Source organism: Larus michahellis, chromosome 1, assembly GCF_964199755.1.
Source record: "Larus michahellis chromosome 1, bLarMic1.1, whole genome shotgun sequence".
In the NCBI taxonomy this organism is placed as follows: Eukaryota; Metazoa; Chordata; class Aves; order Charadriiformes; family Laridae; genus Larus; species Larus michahellis.
In genome coordinates this window covers 101,364,854-101,382,086 of record NC_133896.1, presented here as the reverse complement: position 1 = coordinate 101,382,086, position 17,233 = coordinate 101,364,854, and the positions used below count along the sequence as shown (strand labels likewise).

Genomic DNA, 17,233 nt, shown 5'->3' with positions numbered 1-17,233 from the left:
ACTCTTTAGCATGTTGAATACTGTTGTGCTCATGTATTCATATTTGCCTGCATCCATTTGCTGTCTTTGTTTCCTACTAAGACGGTAAATTTCTCTGTGGGAGGACTGTCTGTTCTAGAACGCATCAGAAGGGTTTCTGATCCATTACTTGGTCTAGTATCTGAAAGAAAAATAAAATTACTAAAGTAACAATGCAATGGGTCAGTGAAACGAGGGGAGCTATTGCAAAAGTCATGCTTTAAATACTGCTTTTGAATGGTGCTAACATTTCTATAGTAGTTATGAGTTTGCACTGTTCTAAGGGTGCTCTTTTTTTTTTTTTTTAAACTTGTTAGTGCTTGACTTTGGTCCACTCTTCTATCTGTACCTTTCTAACTATGATCCCAGTTACTTAAATCAAATTGCCTGGTATGTTTTTGTGTGTATGTTTAAGAGGGAAATAACAATTATGCGTTTGCTTTGCTGTTTGTGGTGCATGATTGTCTGTTAGTGGCAACCCTCTTAAGGCAGTAAATTTTTGAATCTAGATCTAGAAATTGAAGGAGGGGTCAGCAATAGGGATATAACTTTGAGTTTAAAAAAGTGAATATTATAGGATACAAGTTTGTTTCTCCCCCCCTGCCCCCGAAATACTCAAGACTGCACTTTTTTGAAATTGATGCATTAGTAGGAATAGGAATCTACTTTAGGCAGTATTAAGATGTTTTTACAGCCTCGTCAGTTACCTCAAAAGAATGTCAAACTCACTAATATATAATGTGGCAATCTCCAAATGATACCTATAAAACTTTTATACCACATGGACTCAATTTTTTCTTAAGTATTTGCATATGTACAGTCGCACACATATGTCTAGAATGTGTCCCTCTGCAGTGTTTTAGCTGAACATGGATAGCTCAATGCAGTAGCACTCAAAAACTACCCATTAGTTTCGATCTCTTTTGCTTTCTAGTACAGAACATTACAGAACAGGTACTAAAGAATTTAGGTAGCCAGGAGTTAATCTTGTATGTATATGTTCAGAAGACAGAAACAATACCAACTTCTTCCAGAAACATTTCCAGTGGAGACTAGATTCAAATAAAGGTGTTAACTTGATCTGAAGCTTATTCTTTTAAGTAGTATATATTATTCAATTAATTTTTGTGCCATTTAGGAACATGATGATTCCAAGTCCTTTAAGATGTTATCTATTACAACCATGAACTGGAAAACATTGAGTTTATAATGTTTTGTTTCCTGGTTTACGATATCTGTTTGTGAGTGACTTGATTTCTGCCTGTTATACCTAGTAGTTTTTGAATCATTGGCCAAGTTCATTTCATTTTCATATGTTCAGACCTTTTCATATGTGTAGACCTCTCAAACTTTAAAATCCTATAGGTTCTAAGAGGTTATATTGTCAGATAGAGAAAAGAGAGAACCAGCAGATGACAAGGTAACTTGTAAGGTCAGTTCTTATTAGACATTTAAACATCCATAGGGAAGTTCACCTGCAGCAAACAGATCTGTACAAAACTACTGCTCTTGGCATTAGTCGCATACTGTGTTTTGATAATATACTCCTTACGATACAGTTGACAGGCAAAGACATTCTTACTTTAAAAGCAACTCCCCGAACTATGTAAGTAAGCTTGTTTGCTGTTTATGGATCTGATGGGATTAAGTTATATTTTATATCCTTTGACATTAGAGACTATGTTGAGATTTCATGGAATATAAATGAAGTAGGATTTAATTCTTTGTGCCTGGAGGCTAGAGAAGTATGTTTACGCCTATTAATTTTAAGATGTCAGATCAGTTTTTGCCCCAACATATTTCTTGTCTTTTACATTGTCTTGTTTTTGCTTATAGGTAAGATTGTGCCAAAACCCAAAGCTTCAACTCAAAAACAGCCCACCTTACATACTTGACATTTTACCAGACACTTACCAACATTTACGACTTATACTGAGCAAATATGATGACAACCAGAAACTTGCACAACTCAGTGAGAATGAATATTTTAAAATATACATTGACAGTCTCATGAAAAAATCAAAACGGGCTATAAGACTCTTCAAAGAAGGAAAGGAAAGAATGTATGAGGAGCAGTCACAGGACAGGTAAGTGAAATATTTAAATACAAAGTAGATTGTCTGGCCTGTCTGCATTCTTAACACTGTTTGTCTGCAGCCATTGTGTTTTGACATTTTTAATTATTTAAAGAGCAGAAATATTTATTGTTTGGATTCATTGACCCTGCAGGTCAATCAGTAATTTGCTGGATTTGTTCCACTGTGTGCTCTTCTCTGTCACTTTGTGACCTTTAAAACCAAGTGCATTTCCTTCATAAAACATTAATTTCACTGTAATTACTTGTTCACAGAACCCTACAGTATGTAGTTTTTCCTCTGTCAGAGAGAGTGACTATTACTTGGATTGAGCTTGACCTCCCTACCCCAGTTCTTAAAACTGGGGGAGCCGTGATGGATATTGACTTAGAGCTTTTGCAAGTGATGAAATGGAGCAAAACAATGTTCACATTTTTGAGATACTGTGTGATGTTAGCATAAGGTGATGATAATGTTAGTTTGGTGCTGAGAAGCCTTTCAGAAATTTAATGGATTCCTGATTTGCAGTGGTTCAGTTTTAATAACAGGGATTAATGTCTACTTTACGCATACTCTTAGTGGTGAGTGAAGAGGCTTTTAATATTTTATTACCTAATATTTTAAAAATAATATTTCAAGAACTTCTGTGCAAAATCTGTAGTTTTGTTTTGGGAAGGGGTACAGCAGTGTCATGGCAGTCAGACTCTGCCATGTGTGGTATATCTTTAAATCTATTCAAATAAAAGATACAATGCTGTTTCCAGAGTTTCCTTTTTCTAAAGGAGATAGTGCGAAATGGGAGATAGAGAGGAAGTGAATGGAGGATTGAATCCTGCCATTCTGTCTACACCTGAGCTCAGAGGCAGGGTTGTAGAGTAGTTTCAGCTGGTGAAAGCGTCGGTAGAAGCAATGAAATGTCTACATTCTTGTAAATGTCACTGCTGTTATGTTCGATTTATCCATATGTTCCTTCCAGATCTTCAGCAATGATTATAGCTGTTCAGTATACTGTGGTAGTCTTCTGTGCTCGATAGGGTGTCTGAAGCTTGCTTAACATCTAAGGATTTTTTTTTAAAGTATGTAAAGATTGTCCAATTGTGAATACGCTTGGAGCGATTTGTCTAAGAGAAGCAGAACACACTGTTTGAACTATTTTAGTGATGAGTAAAGATCTTGGTGAATGTTTTTTGTGTTTAAATTCATAAGAATATAAAGGAACATTTTCACTGTAGATGCATTCTTACCAGAAGCCCTGGAAAAATTGTTCAGCACTGAGGCTATGGGCTCTTTTTTTAATATCCCATTTGTTGTATGTACAGAAGTCATTGTGTTGCAAAGGAAATAAGAACCTTTTATGGTAAGGGAAAATTGACATAAATGGTTGCATTATGTAAACAGGTTTTATTTTGACTTCCCTACGTTGTATGAAACCCAGATTTACTTACGGTTTTGCTTACAGTTAGCAATAAATTAAAGCCAGTTTCAATGTCACTTTTTTAAAAACAGTTGACTATATCCTCTGTACAGTTATTCAAACAGTGTTTTAGTATGTAGTTGCTAGAGTTACTTTCTTCTTTCCAATTACCCACTTCATCTCCTGCATAAAGGTAGCAGTGGTGATATAAGGATGTCTTTTGTGAAGCAAACGTTTTTTGAAGAAGGTACAGTTAGCATATTTACTGTCATTTATTTGGGCCATTCTTGTCAGATGATTGGAGAGGAGGGATTTTGAAACAAAACATAGTAATGAAGTGCACTGAATCACAATAACTACTTCAGGCTCTCTAAATTTCAGTATTTCAGAAGCTGACAACTATATTTTGCCTGAATGATGGAGTTTGAAGCTTGCGGAAAGGAGTACAATAGAAATGTTTCTCCTGTGCTAAAATTGTTAGTTGTGTTTCCTATACAAACTGCATTCTGACTGTATGTCAGAATATTTAAACAAACAAACAAAAAGTGTAAGCATTGTTTCAGCAGTTCATGCCTCATGCCATTATAAGTTAAAGTCTAGATCTTTGTGGCTTCAGTGCGCCCCCTTTCATCTACTGGTGATGTTTTATCTGTATGCATGCCCTAGTTTAAAGTTGAATGAAGTTATACTTGTTTGCAGAGCCCTATGACTAGGTACCTGTTTGCTCTGCAGTGCTTCAACATACTTAATCACGTTAATTCTTGGTAAGTTAATAAAAGAAGCTGTTAATGTTTTTAGCTTCTTTGCTTCCAAATATGGCTGCATTAACCTGAGTATGTTATTTGTTAATGTTATAATGCAAATGTAGGAGCGATCATTTAAATAAGTGTTTTTTGAAGATGCTTCTAAAATGACTGTCAAATTGAAGTCTACTCGATTTAAAAAAAAAGGCAAGCCAAAAGCCTCTCATGTTGACACCTGGCCAGTTTCAGTCTTATATTTCTGTTTTGTTTTCATTTACTGTGTCTGTGGTTTCTGGATAAAAGGTCACCATGAAAAAGAGAAACTGGCTGCATTTGGAAGCGTTCTGTATATATATCTGATTGGTATACTTTTAACCTATTAGGGTTATTGAATAATCTTTTCACTTCTATAGTGATGGTATGTTTAGGGACCAGTGCCAATATACATATGATTTTATTTGCCTGATGACACCAAAATTACTCTGTTGTGGAGAATTTGTCATGACTTTTAGTTCTCAAAGACCCTTTGGATGAAACAAGTTAGTGTGCCAGTCAGATTACATACAAATGGCTGAAACAAAAGCTTACACTGTGATGGTATTGTCTTTCTATCCTGTGTTCCATGTCAAACACATATGATAGCTGTTTAAGCATAGTTGGTGCTGTCATTCTCTACTTTATGGGATAGGTCTTGCTAAGTAGAGAAAGTATGGCTTGCAAGTTTGTTTATTGAATATGAATTACATCTACCTTCTGGGTATGGCATCTAGTATAAAATTATGTTGTCTTATAGTCCTCTTGCTTAATGAAGTAAGAGATGATGCTCAATAAATTCTGTAAACTGTACTAGATATAGTCTGCACAGAGGTTTTTCTGTGCATGAAGTAATTTAAAGATTTTATTTTTGTCACAGATTTTACTTTTCAAAGGTTATTAACACAGGCTTATTAAAATTACTGGTTCAGGTTCATCTACTCTTTTTAAAAGGCTTTCTGTGTCTCTGAGGGTCTGAAGTTTTGGGTTGGGGTTGTTTGTTTTTTTTTCCCTTCCCCTCCCCTTTGTTGTTTATTGGGCAGTAGACTAAAGCTGGAAGGCATCATTTCTGTTAAGTCCAAACTTCCTTTTGTCTTGCTACATTCCAAAAGTATGCATCCATAAAAAAATATAAACTCTGTATTCTGGCAATTTTTTCAGACAAATATGTTAGCTAGGTGTAGAAATCAAGCAGATAAGTTACAATAACAAGACTAGAGGAGGAATAAAGTGGCAATGGGGGGATTATATTTGGATGCACTCAAGATGCTCGTCTGCAGGTCTAACACAACCATTTCTTAGTAATGGAGATAAGCGTTAGCTTTCCTGTGTGTACCTGTAAATTTTATCCTTGGAAGAATATGTCTTGAGATGGAACTTATTCACTGTCTGTTTGAATGTTGCATGCCTTCTGCTATATGCCCTTTACATGAGGTGAAGAGAAAGAGTATAAAACCAGGGTGTATACTTATTTTTTAATAATCTCTTGAATGCTGCTTGGTTCAGCCAAAATTACTTGGCTACTTGTTTTTAAGTGGCATTGCAGAAGTGGAAGAGGAGAATGAGATGAAAGGTGGATGTTTCTTAAGTAATGGGCAGTACAGGTGAAGATGGTAAGAGAAGAAGAGCTGAAGTGGTTTTGGGGTTGATGTAGAAAGAGGTGTGGGTGTAGGGAAGGTCTGAGTCAAGGAAGTCCTTCAAGGTGATCATAAAACCACTCCTGTTCCGGTACAGAAAGTCTTGCTGAATTCTCTTGCGCATCTGGCCATTTGGTGTCTTGATTCAGATTGCATGTTTCTAGATTTTACAGCTTGATTAAGGGTTTTGTTAGAGCGGAATACTTATATTATCTTAAGTCTTCTAGGGAGGTTTTATACCTACGGTTCAAGTGATAGATCAGGCTCTCCTTTATTACTGTTCATGCTGGTTAGTGGGTTTGTAAAGTATTCCATTTCTCTTCCTGAAGTCCATGTTGACAACTGAGATCAGTTAAGGTTCTTGAATCAAGTCCCTGGACTGGCACGTCAAAGTACACAGCATTTTTGTTAGAGAACATTCTACTGCTGAAATTTCTATCCCGTTCCTTCCTTGCTCTGAAAGTGTAGGCTTGATAAGGAGTTACAAGGGTAAGCATCAGGGTGGATTTCAGCTATGTCAGCTGCAATGCAGTAACAGCCACTTGTGTACTTCTGTCCTGTGGTAAAGGAGAAGTAGCTTACCCTACTTCTTTGAATTACCTCATCTTGTACCGCAACCTTGCTGTTTTATATACAGGAAGTTAGGAAGTTTATAACTTAGCCTTGTAACTTGTTCATGTCTCCAGACAGAGGAGATATTGTTAATTGAGAGAAGGATAAGGAAAAGAATATTTTGAATTCAGGATGATTTTATTTGGACAAGTTAGGGTTGCTTTGGCTGATGGTTTTCTTGTTTGACAAACAGAATGTACAGATTCAGAAAAGGATGTTAATGGCTCTTTTCATAGAGCCAGTTTTGGCTATGGGTTAACATCATATAGATAACTCAGTAACTGTCAGATAGCAGGGATTGCAACCTTCACCAAAGTGGATTCAATTTGAAATTGTGATCTTGTGGTGAAAGTTATTGACTCTTTAGAATCCTGTGATTTGTCCCATTTTCCAAGCATATTATGTAGCTTCTGGTCTTCAGTAAATTCTAAGCTGAACAGTTAAGCTATACATCTCATCAATCTGTTGCCTGACATGATCTGTAAACCCCTATACTTAAGCTATGTCTACTTGTTTTAAAGATAAAAGATATTGACTGTTTTATTCTAATCTTGCTGAAGTTAAGGCAAAGGAATCTAGTATTTGTCCTTTCCTCTCTTGTATTTATTTAGATGTATTTTTAGATGGTTCCTTCACTAGTTGTTTTTTGTTTTGTTTTTTATGAAATTATTCTGCTTGAAGGGCTTCTGGACTGTTGACTCATTGCTTGAACTCCTGTCCTTGGACTCCTGTCCCTAGAAAAAAAGAGGACATTTTCTCTTTGAAAGTATAACCTATAATACAGTAATTGGCAATGGAACTTGGGCACAATAAGTAGCCTCTAAAAAGAGGCTTCTTCTGAGGAAAAAAGAGTGCATGACTGACTGGATGGGGTTGCATGACAGAAGGAAATGCGATGAGACTTTTTTTTTTTTTTGGAAGCTTATATGTTATGGTGAGAGTTTTCACCCTCTTCTCCCCTTCCTGTTCCCTAGATGTGATGTAAAACCAGATGTGAACTAAAACAGCTTTAAGAAACCCTTTGGTATACCTGAACCGCATGAGGGATTGAGCTTCAATGCAAATTTAGTGAAGCACAAGCCATTTGCTATTTTTGGTTCTAGTCTAAATTAAACAAGGAGTGTTAGTCAAACACACCTTTCAGACAAAGAGACTCTTGTTGCAGAGGGCAGGTGAGAACACATGGAGGTTACAAATGGTAGGACAGCGTTATGACAGCTTGTTCTCAACATAAATGCAAACAGGCTGTCTGACTGCAGTTGTTGTAGGGCAACATTTAAATTTTTAGATGTTTTTGATCATCTTCAGTACTTGGGGGGAGGGTATTACCAAATGAGAACAAAGGAAGTATTAGTACCAAAATAACTTAAAGGCAACTATTTATTCAGATTGAGGAAGAAGGCAAGGATTTTAAAATGATAAAGGTTCTAAATGAAAAAATGGTGGCTTGTAAATTCTTGTAATTGATTTAGATCCTTGATTCATATCTAGTTGGGTACCAGAGGGGTAATATGTGCACTTCATTTGTCTTTTTACTCGGTTATAAAATCAGGCAGCATTTTCTGTTAGTGCAAGTCTTTCAAATGTCTTATAAGTAATGTGGTGTTGACAGTCACATCTGAGTAGAGTTCAGCTGGTTGGGAGGGGACATACACAGTTTGAGCTATTCCTTGTTTCACTCTGTATAATTTATTCCTGTGAAAAGTGTATGTGATAATGTTGCCAAATTATGATGCCATAACATTTATACCCACTTGGTGCAGGTTTGAAAGCTCTCAAAAAGTACAAAGTTAGGGGAATCGGTCCTGCAGAATTTTCATGTGTTATATATTAATTTCCTTTGTGATAAACCTAATGACAGTTCTTCTACTAGGATTATGCAATATGACCGATGAAGTGTCTATACTAACATTGTCTAACAGTGTCTATACTAACATATTGTTCCATTTCGGCTTTAGAAAGCAATATAGGATGACAAAATGAGCTGGAAGGAATAGGTGGTTTTCTGAAAATACAGATTTGGCAGTGAGGATACCAGTACCCATTTCTGCTTTATAATGGCTCAGTTTATCACATCATTTCACCGTACTTGTCTGCATGGTCTCTGCAGGGAACAGCTGTGCTTGTGGAGGCAGGCCATGGTTGCCAACTATAAATAGAGCTATGTTCTTAGGTGTGGTAAAGCCCAGCTGATCATAGCAAGATAGCAACTTTAGGATCTTCCTGAAGAACAGACAGCACTGACTCCTGAATTTACTGTGTAGAGAGGAAGGCTCCTGTAATGGACCTGAAAGGATCTTTCATCATTCACTTTTGAATGTGTGGTTGATTTTTAGAAAACATGGTCTTTGCTTCCCTGTCAGAAGTATTCTATATTCAGTGATTGGGTATTTGTTTTAGGATGCCTTCAACACTAGCCTTTGTGATGGCTACTGACCATGGAAGAAGAAATACAGAGAAAGCTTTTAGAAGAAAGTGTCCATTTTTTTTTTTAAATGTATGTCTAAATATATAAGCATATCTAATTTAATTTCAGGTTATAAAAATAAACGGTTTCCTTTCCCTACTGTTCTGTGGCATTGTTTTCCATTAAAAATTAGAAACATGAAAGAATAAAAATCTGCTTTTATTCTATAAAGAAATGAAAAGGAAGTTGGGAATAATCACTTTCAAGTGGTACACTTGCTGTTTAGTTAATAGAAGGTCTTTTGCCTGTCTTTGAAAGTAAAGTAAAGCCAGTTTATAAAAACAGACGTGCTGTAGTGATAATTCTTTCGTCCAAAGAGTGCTTGACCAAAAATCAGGCTGGAAGACATGATTGCTAAGTATCTAAACCTATAGTAAAGAAAGTTTCACTAACCTGTACAGAGTAGGAAGTAACCTTAATCTGAAAAGGGCTGAAATTATACGTTTTGATTGACACAGTCAAAGTTTGACTGAGTTCAGAAAAAGAGAGAATGAGATATTTATGGAGATGATGATGGATGGAACTATCCAGTTCCATTAATTGAAATGTAAAGTGCAAGAAAGAGTACTTTGATAATTTCATTAAATTTTTAAAATATTTTATGATCATTTGACATAAATTTCTCTTCTTCCTATTCTGATCTTTGCTTTGATATTAATAATTTACTTGAGTCATCTTAAAAATGGCACAGAAGAGTTAGTATAACTATTTAGTAATTTGCATACAGAGTACCTTCTAAGCTTGTTTGGTTTTTTTATCAGTGGCTGTTCATTCTCAAGTTAACTTTGTCTTTGCAGATTCTACAATAGAATGTAAAGTAAACAAAAGAATGTGAAGTAAAATACATATTAAGAATGTATTGAATTTATCCTTGCAAATACCTTGACAGATCAGAAAAATGGTGAACAAATAACTAATTATGTTTGTTCATTTCAGTAATATTTGGTCATAATAATTATGATTTCACTGTTTTTCTGGTATGTCTGATGTAAAGGTAGATTTAACTGTATTTCTTCCTAATGTGATATAATACAATAACTAAAAGGGAAACATAAAAGTAGCAGATACGTAAGAGAAACATTTTTGGGATATATGATGAAAGATTATAATCAATGATATTAGCCCCAGTTTTGCTTTGCATAATGTAAATATGTCTCCTTATAGGGAGGAATACTGAATAGTAAGCTACGGAAGTCTTATCAGCTCCTGACTAGTTGCTATCTCTCCTTCTCTTGTGCTCAAACCCTAAGTATTGCACAGTATCTGTACAACCAGGAGTGGATCTCTCCGAAAGTACTTGGTGTATTGCAGGATTGGATTAGACCCTAGGTACTGGTGGCAGAAAGAAAAGGATCCATGGGCTTGTTTATAAATGAGTAAAACAAGTGTCCCTTCCAGAGCCTGATTAGTTATATCTGGGGTGCAGTGTTCACATTTTTCTAGTATCTGTTGACTAACTTTTCAAAGAACTGAAACCTACATACTCACTAGAAAATCTGTGATCACTCACTAGTTTACATTTGTTATATCCTGTAACAAATTCTAGTTTTGCTTACGCTAAGAATAAAGACACACTTTAAGAGTATTAATTTGTTTCTTCTTTTTGTGTGCCAGGTGTTAGTGATATCCTAAAGGCTTTTACTAACCTCTTTACTTGTCCTCAAAAAAAACCCTCCAAAGACCTTAATTGGCTCAATATTAGAAATACTAGTGCCTTTCTAAGAGGAGATAAGTTCATTTGTTACTTATCATTCTCAAAATAGGACATTTCAGGCAATACTGTTTAAAAAATGACTGCATGAGAAAAAAATTGTGTCTTGTTAAAGGACATTAATGCAAGACAGACAAACTTCTTAGCATCTGTTTTCAAACTGTTCCAATGGAAAATGGTGCTTAGCCAACAGAATATTCTGTGAACTCATCTCAGAGTTGATTCTGAGTCATGAATGTCTGTCATGGGAAGTATGAAATGCAGGGTCAGTAATAAAACATCTTGTACCCAAGAACATTTGTAAGAACAATGTTTAATTTTTTTTTAAAGCAGACGTTAATTGGTGAGACCTTACAGGTGCATATCCAAGAGCAGGCCTTTAATTCTAACTACTCTCTAGTGGGAGAGTGTGTAAAGATGAAGAGAAGCATCTTCAGATTTCTTTTCATGTCAACATTTTAAACAGTTTATGGGGCTACAGAGGATTAGTCATTACATAACCTTTAAAAATGAAATAATCATATTACTAGATTAGTTAGGGTTTAATATCAAACTCCCTACACACTGTTCTTATTTTGGAGAACACTTAGTTTTGACAGAAGAAAAATTAACAACTTCTTTAAACTCACAGTTTCAAGTTTCAGCAAATATGGTACATAAGCCTTCCATCAGTACACTTAGAGTAGAGCTGTGTAAATTGTATTTAATGGTCTCTAAATGTCCTGCATGTTTAAGGAAGATATAATGCAACAAATAGAGCCTGAAAATGTTTCTGCTTCTTGTCATTCAAATATACACCCTGTTGTGAAAATTCTGAAGTGCAGGTTGGTGTCACAAACCTTGAACCTGTGTTCCAACTATTATATGTCATTAAAATCAATGACAATCTCAGTTAAGAACATCTGCTCGCCTAATATACCGGCAATAAAGGAGATGTCTACGTTACTACTTAGGTGGTTTTTATCTTTTCTTTTCCCCAGTATTTGTTTTTAAAAATATTAGGAAAAAAAACCCCTAGTGTTTTTGTAATGAAATATTGTCCTAACTTTCAGCTCTGAAATACTAAAATATGAAAAGCCCATACTTGGTTGCTGGATCATCTGAATAATGCCAAGAGGGCCATAATTATTAGGCTGTATTAATATTTTTGTTAGAACAGAGAGTTTGGATACCTGTGCTTCATTTGTAGTTAGGTTACTTTGGTTACCTCAGTCATTGTAGGTGATCTACGTCTGCTAAGTATTATGCCTTTAATTCACAGTGCAGCGCTTCCACATTTTCCTAGAATAAAGAGCAGTATTTAGGGTTCTACGCTTTTGGCTGTAGTACCAGAGTAGTGGTGGATGACAGGATCGCTGATAAAGGCTTGTGTCTGTTCTAACTTCACATGAATTTTTAATCCACTTCATAACTGCATCGTACTGACAGCTCATTCCCAGTGGCCAATGCTTCAGTGTTTTTACAACTTAATGATACATGTTCTGTGCTGCAATTGGGAAAATACAGAAAATGTGGCATATATAGCCAATTTTTTTGTGTCTGAGGAAGTCGTATCAGCAGGCTGAAATCCTCTCCCTCTATACTCTTTTTAAATGGGCATCTTTAGCATAGCAGACTGGAAGGCCATATTGTATTATATTTTTCAAAACTCTGAATATTCTTTTTTTACTCCATAATTCATGGCTGTAGCAAATACACAAAGATTCAAAGCAAAAAAAAAACGTAGTACGTAACATCCTGTTCATGTGTTTCCTTTTACTGTTAATCCCCATAATTAATGCCCTATGAGGAATGGGACTCTAATGACTTACAGAGCACAGTAATGTAAAAAGACAGCGCTCATCTAGGAGGTGTCCATTAGTATGGATCACTGGTGACCCAGTTGGTATGCAGCTGTCCTCCAGTCTATGCATATGTGGTTTCATTAACTACACGCATATCTGTCTGACAGGCCGGTAATGATTATCTAAAAGGAACCTTGCCTTATGAAATTGTCTTAAGTGCCACTGAGAAAGAATAGTTTGTTTTCTCTCATTTTTTCCACTTTGATTGAGAAGGAGAAAAGAATGGGTGAGGGTGAAGATCACAGGTCCCAGCAGTCACTCTGAAATAATCTTTATGAAGCCCAACGCCAGGAAGAAACACGATTGAACACCACATAGCAGTTTTTTAGTGGCTTAAATGAAATGTCCATACAAAGTGCTCTTCTGAAAGAGCTCAGGGTTTTTACGTTTTCATTTGTTTGCCCTGTATGAATTTAGCGTTACCAATGCTATACTGTAATAGGCAACATAAATGTGGATTGTTAGAAAATGAAAATATATTTCTAAATGGACTTAGAGGACAGACTGTTGGATGTTTGTTTTAAAAATCAGTCCTTTATTAAATCTGTGATTTCTGGGAATGCAGTTTGTTATTGAAGTGGATGACTGAAAGGAGTTTTGACATAAATACTTTCTTGCAACCTGTAAGCACAACCCACCCAGCTACTATAAAGGTGATAGCCGGGGAAGAAATGGATGGCTAAAATATTAGAGAAATAAATTAGCTGATGTTTACTCAACATAAACAAAGCAGTAAAAGGGCAACACCTACCTCCTAGTATCTGTTGTAACACGGTAAAAATATCTAGTGGCTAAATCCTTCCAATATAATGGAACAGAAGAATCATATCTGTTACAGCAGTTTGAGGCCAAATTTATGAACAGCTGTCAGGGAAAAAAAGAAGTGTAAACGTACTGTTCCTCTGTTTATTTGCACTTCTTTTTCAGGTAATCCTCTACTCTGTAGCAAGTCATTCCAAGGCAATCTTTTCCTTAGGCAATTACTTGTTCACACTTGTTTTAAGCCTATTAGGGATTTCTAGCTGCCTTATGCTTGATGTGCATAAATAAACTCGGGGGGGGGGGGGTGAGGACATGACATGACAATGACAAGTCAGCCTTACAGTGAAATCAACTGACAGCTGTGAAGATGTTGTTTAAGTTGCGGATATCCATGGAGCTGGTATTTAACATACCTGTCATCCTTCTGTACGCCTGTGGAACACCAATTCCATAAATGCCAGCCATTTGCTGTATAAACAGGAGGCAGAATATTCATCACTGGAACCTTGTGTGCGAGTTAGAGTTGCTAAGAGAAGAAAAACAAAATTTCTCAAAGGACATGTCATGTTGTACTTTACCCTGTACATTTATGCCTGGGAGCTCCTACAACCTTACAGCCTTCCTGTGTGGTGGCTTTTTATTTTTTTTTAAAAGCTTAGTGAAGATAAGAATCTGGTGTGAAAGAAAATGGAAAGGTAATGCTGATTTTAGTACAAATCCCACATACTCTGTTCCTGGATTTTCAGTTTGCTTTATGTAGCAGCAGATGGTCCATCTATTGTTCCATTATTCTTCTGGGAGTCTGACCCTCTATAGTGGGTGTGTACTTTAGCAAAAAAAGGACAACTAAAGTAAGTCTTTTCGTAATGGATGCAACTCAATTTATTGAACTGAGTTGATGTTTTTATTTAAATGCTTAATATTGTGTCTAAGCTCTGTCAACAAGGTGTTGGGTTTTTTTGTTGTTGAAGTATCAAGGGTAGTTTTGATTCAAAGAATTGTTAACTGTCATAAGTGCTGTTTTGTGGAACGGCATAATTTTACCATATGCCTTGGGTTTCGTTTGAGATATTATGAATAAGCAGGATGAGTGCTTTCAAAGAGGCATTCCTGCTGTCCCACATCAACCATGTGGGCTTTCAGTTAAGCTTCCCAGGAAGACAGCAACATATGTGTACACAATGTGTGTATTATATTGGCGCCCACTCACAGTGTAAAAGATGTGTCAGCATTTCCAGAATAATTCCCTATTTTAAGAGCCTTGTTTTAGCCTGAGTATGAAAGTTGGCTCTGTGTTGGAACTTTACACACAGTCTCAGCCATCGTAGTTTTCAAGTGGGAAATTTTGCCAGGTGAACATAAGCTGAAGTAAATTAGTGTATGCAAATTGAATGGAAGATCTCTGTAGGCGTGGTGTCATGATAGACTCTTCTTACGTTTTAAACTCTAAAGCAATACCTTATCATTAAGTGAATTGAAGCTGTAGCAGATGCCACTATTTTTGAAGAATTGTAAGAGTGTTTTAATAAAATAAGGTGGCCTTGCACCTGGTCTTGTGACTGTTGTCTAGTCTAATAATTACATTTGAGTATGAGGAACTTCCAGTTTCACTGAATTTCTTTCAGCTGATTGAGGTTCTTTGTATCACTGTGCTTGTCTAGAATTAATTGATATTTCCCTTACATGTTAGAATGTCAGATTAGCCTTTTTTTTTATATACTGAGAAATGGGGTAACTCTGTTCCAGGTTTCCTTGTATTTAAACTGTATTTTCCCAAGTTGTAACATTTTCTTAATAGAAGCCCTTCTCTAATCCAGAAGCCATCTTGTTTAATACACGCAGCAGGGCAAACTCCTGTGGTAGGACATGCTGATTCTGTAGTATGTGGGTGGCTACGTAGGAGCAGAGTTCAGACTGGATTTTGAAACCGCCAGACTTCTAACATTTAGTTTATGTGCTTAAACAATAACTTGCTACTATAGTTTCAAAAACTGTGTGCCATAACCAAAATATTGGTGTTTTATAAGCCTGGGATTTACTTATGTGTGATTATAATTGCTGAGCAGCAGTTCTGTTTTGAATGAATAGAGTTTCAGCCCTGTTTGGTTGAATGCCATCTAAAAACCTCCATCTAAACGGCAAAAGGTTTTGTAAGTAGGCCTGTGTTTGAGCAATAGCAGGCCAACTAGACAAGCCTGCAGTTTGAAGATAAGCAAATCAAGGCTCTTCCATGTTTGGAAATCCGAGTTGAGAACTGACACCCTTGGAAGGAGCTCCTCTGTACATCCCTGATAGGAAAGGTGGGCGAGTGGGACATTCCTGTAAAAACAGTTTGTCGTGCAGCTCTACTGGTCGTGTTAGGACATCCAGATAGGTGGTCCCACATTTCTGCAGTGGTAGATTATCCTTCTAATTATTGTTTTATATGGAATTAATCCTACTCATGGCTTGCTTGAACCTCTTGAGAGGAACTAAATGTGCAATATATCAGTTAATTTGCATAGTGACAGCAAATATGCAAATTGCTGACTTTTTATTTAGTTTTTGTGCCTCCCTTAGGAAACAGCAATAAATATTGATACCCATTGTAAAGGAATATCAAATCAACAGCAACATGTGATTTCCTGTTTCTGTTCTGAACCCTCTGTTAACACACTCCCACCAATCAACCAACAAAACTCCCACAAACTTCAGATAATCTTCTGGAACCTGAAACTTTGACTACAAAGAACAATGAGCCCAGATGTTGCAAGAGATGCAATCCAGAGAGGTTAAATCCTGAAGCAAATCGTAGTGTAACCTTTTGTCCCTTTTTTGGGGTGGGCCGGGGGTTGCAGGGGGAAGAATGGTCTAGGTGATCTCCTAGACCCGGATGTAATCAGGTGGCCAGTAGACTTCATGGCACATTAATGTGTCAGGTACACAATCTGACTGCCCTTCTGATTAGATGAATCACTGTAGTCTGAGGTTTTTTTTAATGTTAGTCCAAGAAAATTGCATGGCGGTAATGTTGTCTGCAGGTGACTAAGGCATTAGATATTGTGTAAAGCTCTAAATTAGAGTGTGATAAATAGGTATAGATGGTCGGCAAATACTGTGTTCTGGAGTAAATACCTTTGCAGGATGCTGGTTGTAAGTGTCATTGGAAGACTCAAGCAGTCTCTGTCCTAATTTTCTCCATCTGCAAAATGTGGTTATTTACTTCTTTATTTATGTTTGTAAGTGCTGCCGTCTTTTTAACATTGTACTGCACTGCTGTCTGACTAAATTCTTATGTCCGATGCCCGTGCTTATATTTACGTGTTTCCTCTGAATGCTCTACAGCAAAGATGGACACTGCTGTAACTTCAGACAAAATCAAAATTTGCCTTTATTCTTTAAGATACCATCTTAAGATACCAAAAGGCCTTTATTCTTTAAGATACCATCTAGTTATTTTACAACAGTGATGGATGCATATGCAAGTGTTTGAAATGATTCTGGGAGTTTGAGAGTTATTTAAATTCCATATAGATTTGATTCTGCTTAAAAAACCTGCTAGATAATGTATTGGTTTTATGCATTTTTCTGGCATTTTTCATGAAGACCATACATTTTCACGATTTAATATTACAAAAATACTTTTTATTTATAACAGCATACCCCATTCAAGTGTAATTAGCTGGATGGCAAAATACATACCCATCATGATAACAACAACAAAAAAGTTCAAGTAGACTTGGATTAGTCATATTTCTTATTTTACTACTACTTTCATGTCTATAGAGTCCTTCATGCCCTGGAGCTCCCATTGTAATAGTTCTGCCTCATTTTCATGATTAGCCTTCCCTCCCACCACAGTGTTGCTAAAATGTCCCCAGGGTTTCTTCTTCCACAAGGCTTGATTCCCCTGTGAATTTAGGATGAATGTATGGCCC

The 17,233-nt window shown here is 36.3% G+C and overlaps 1 protein-coding gene across 7 annotated transcripts in view; it reads left to right on the top strand.

The window, feature by feature from the left end:
• CBLB (Cbl proto-oncogene B) overlaps positions 1-17,233 on the top strand; it is a 133,501-nt gene that overhangs the window by 9,045 nt on the left and 107,223 nt on the right. For all 7 annotated transcript variants that reach the window (XM_074596536.1, XM_074596516.1, XM_074596526.1 and 4 more), the window contains exon 3: positions 1,855-2,105. In XM_074596536.1, coding sequence (XP_074452637.1) covers positions 1,855-2,105 — 251 coding nt within the window. The remainder of the gene's footprint in view (positions 1-1,854; positions 2,106-17,233) is intronic.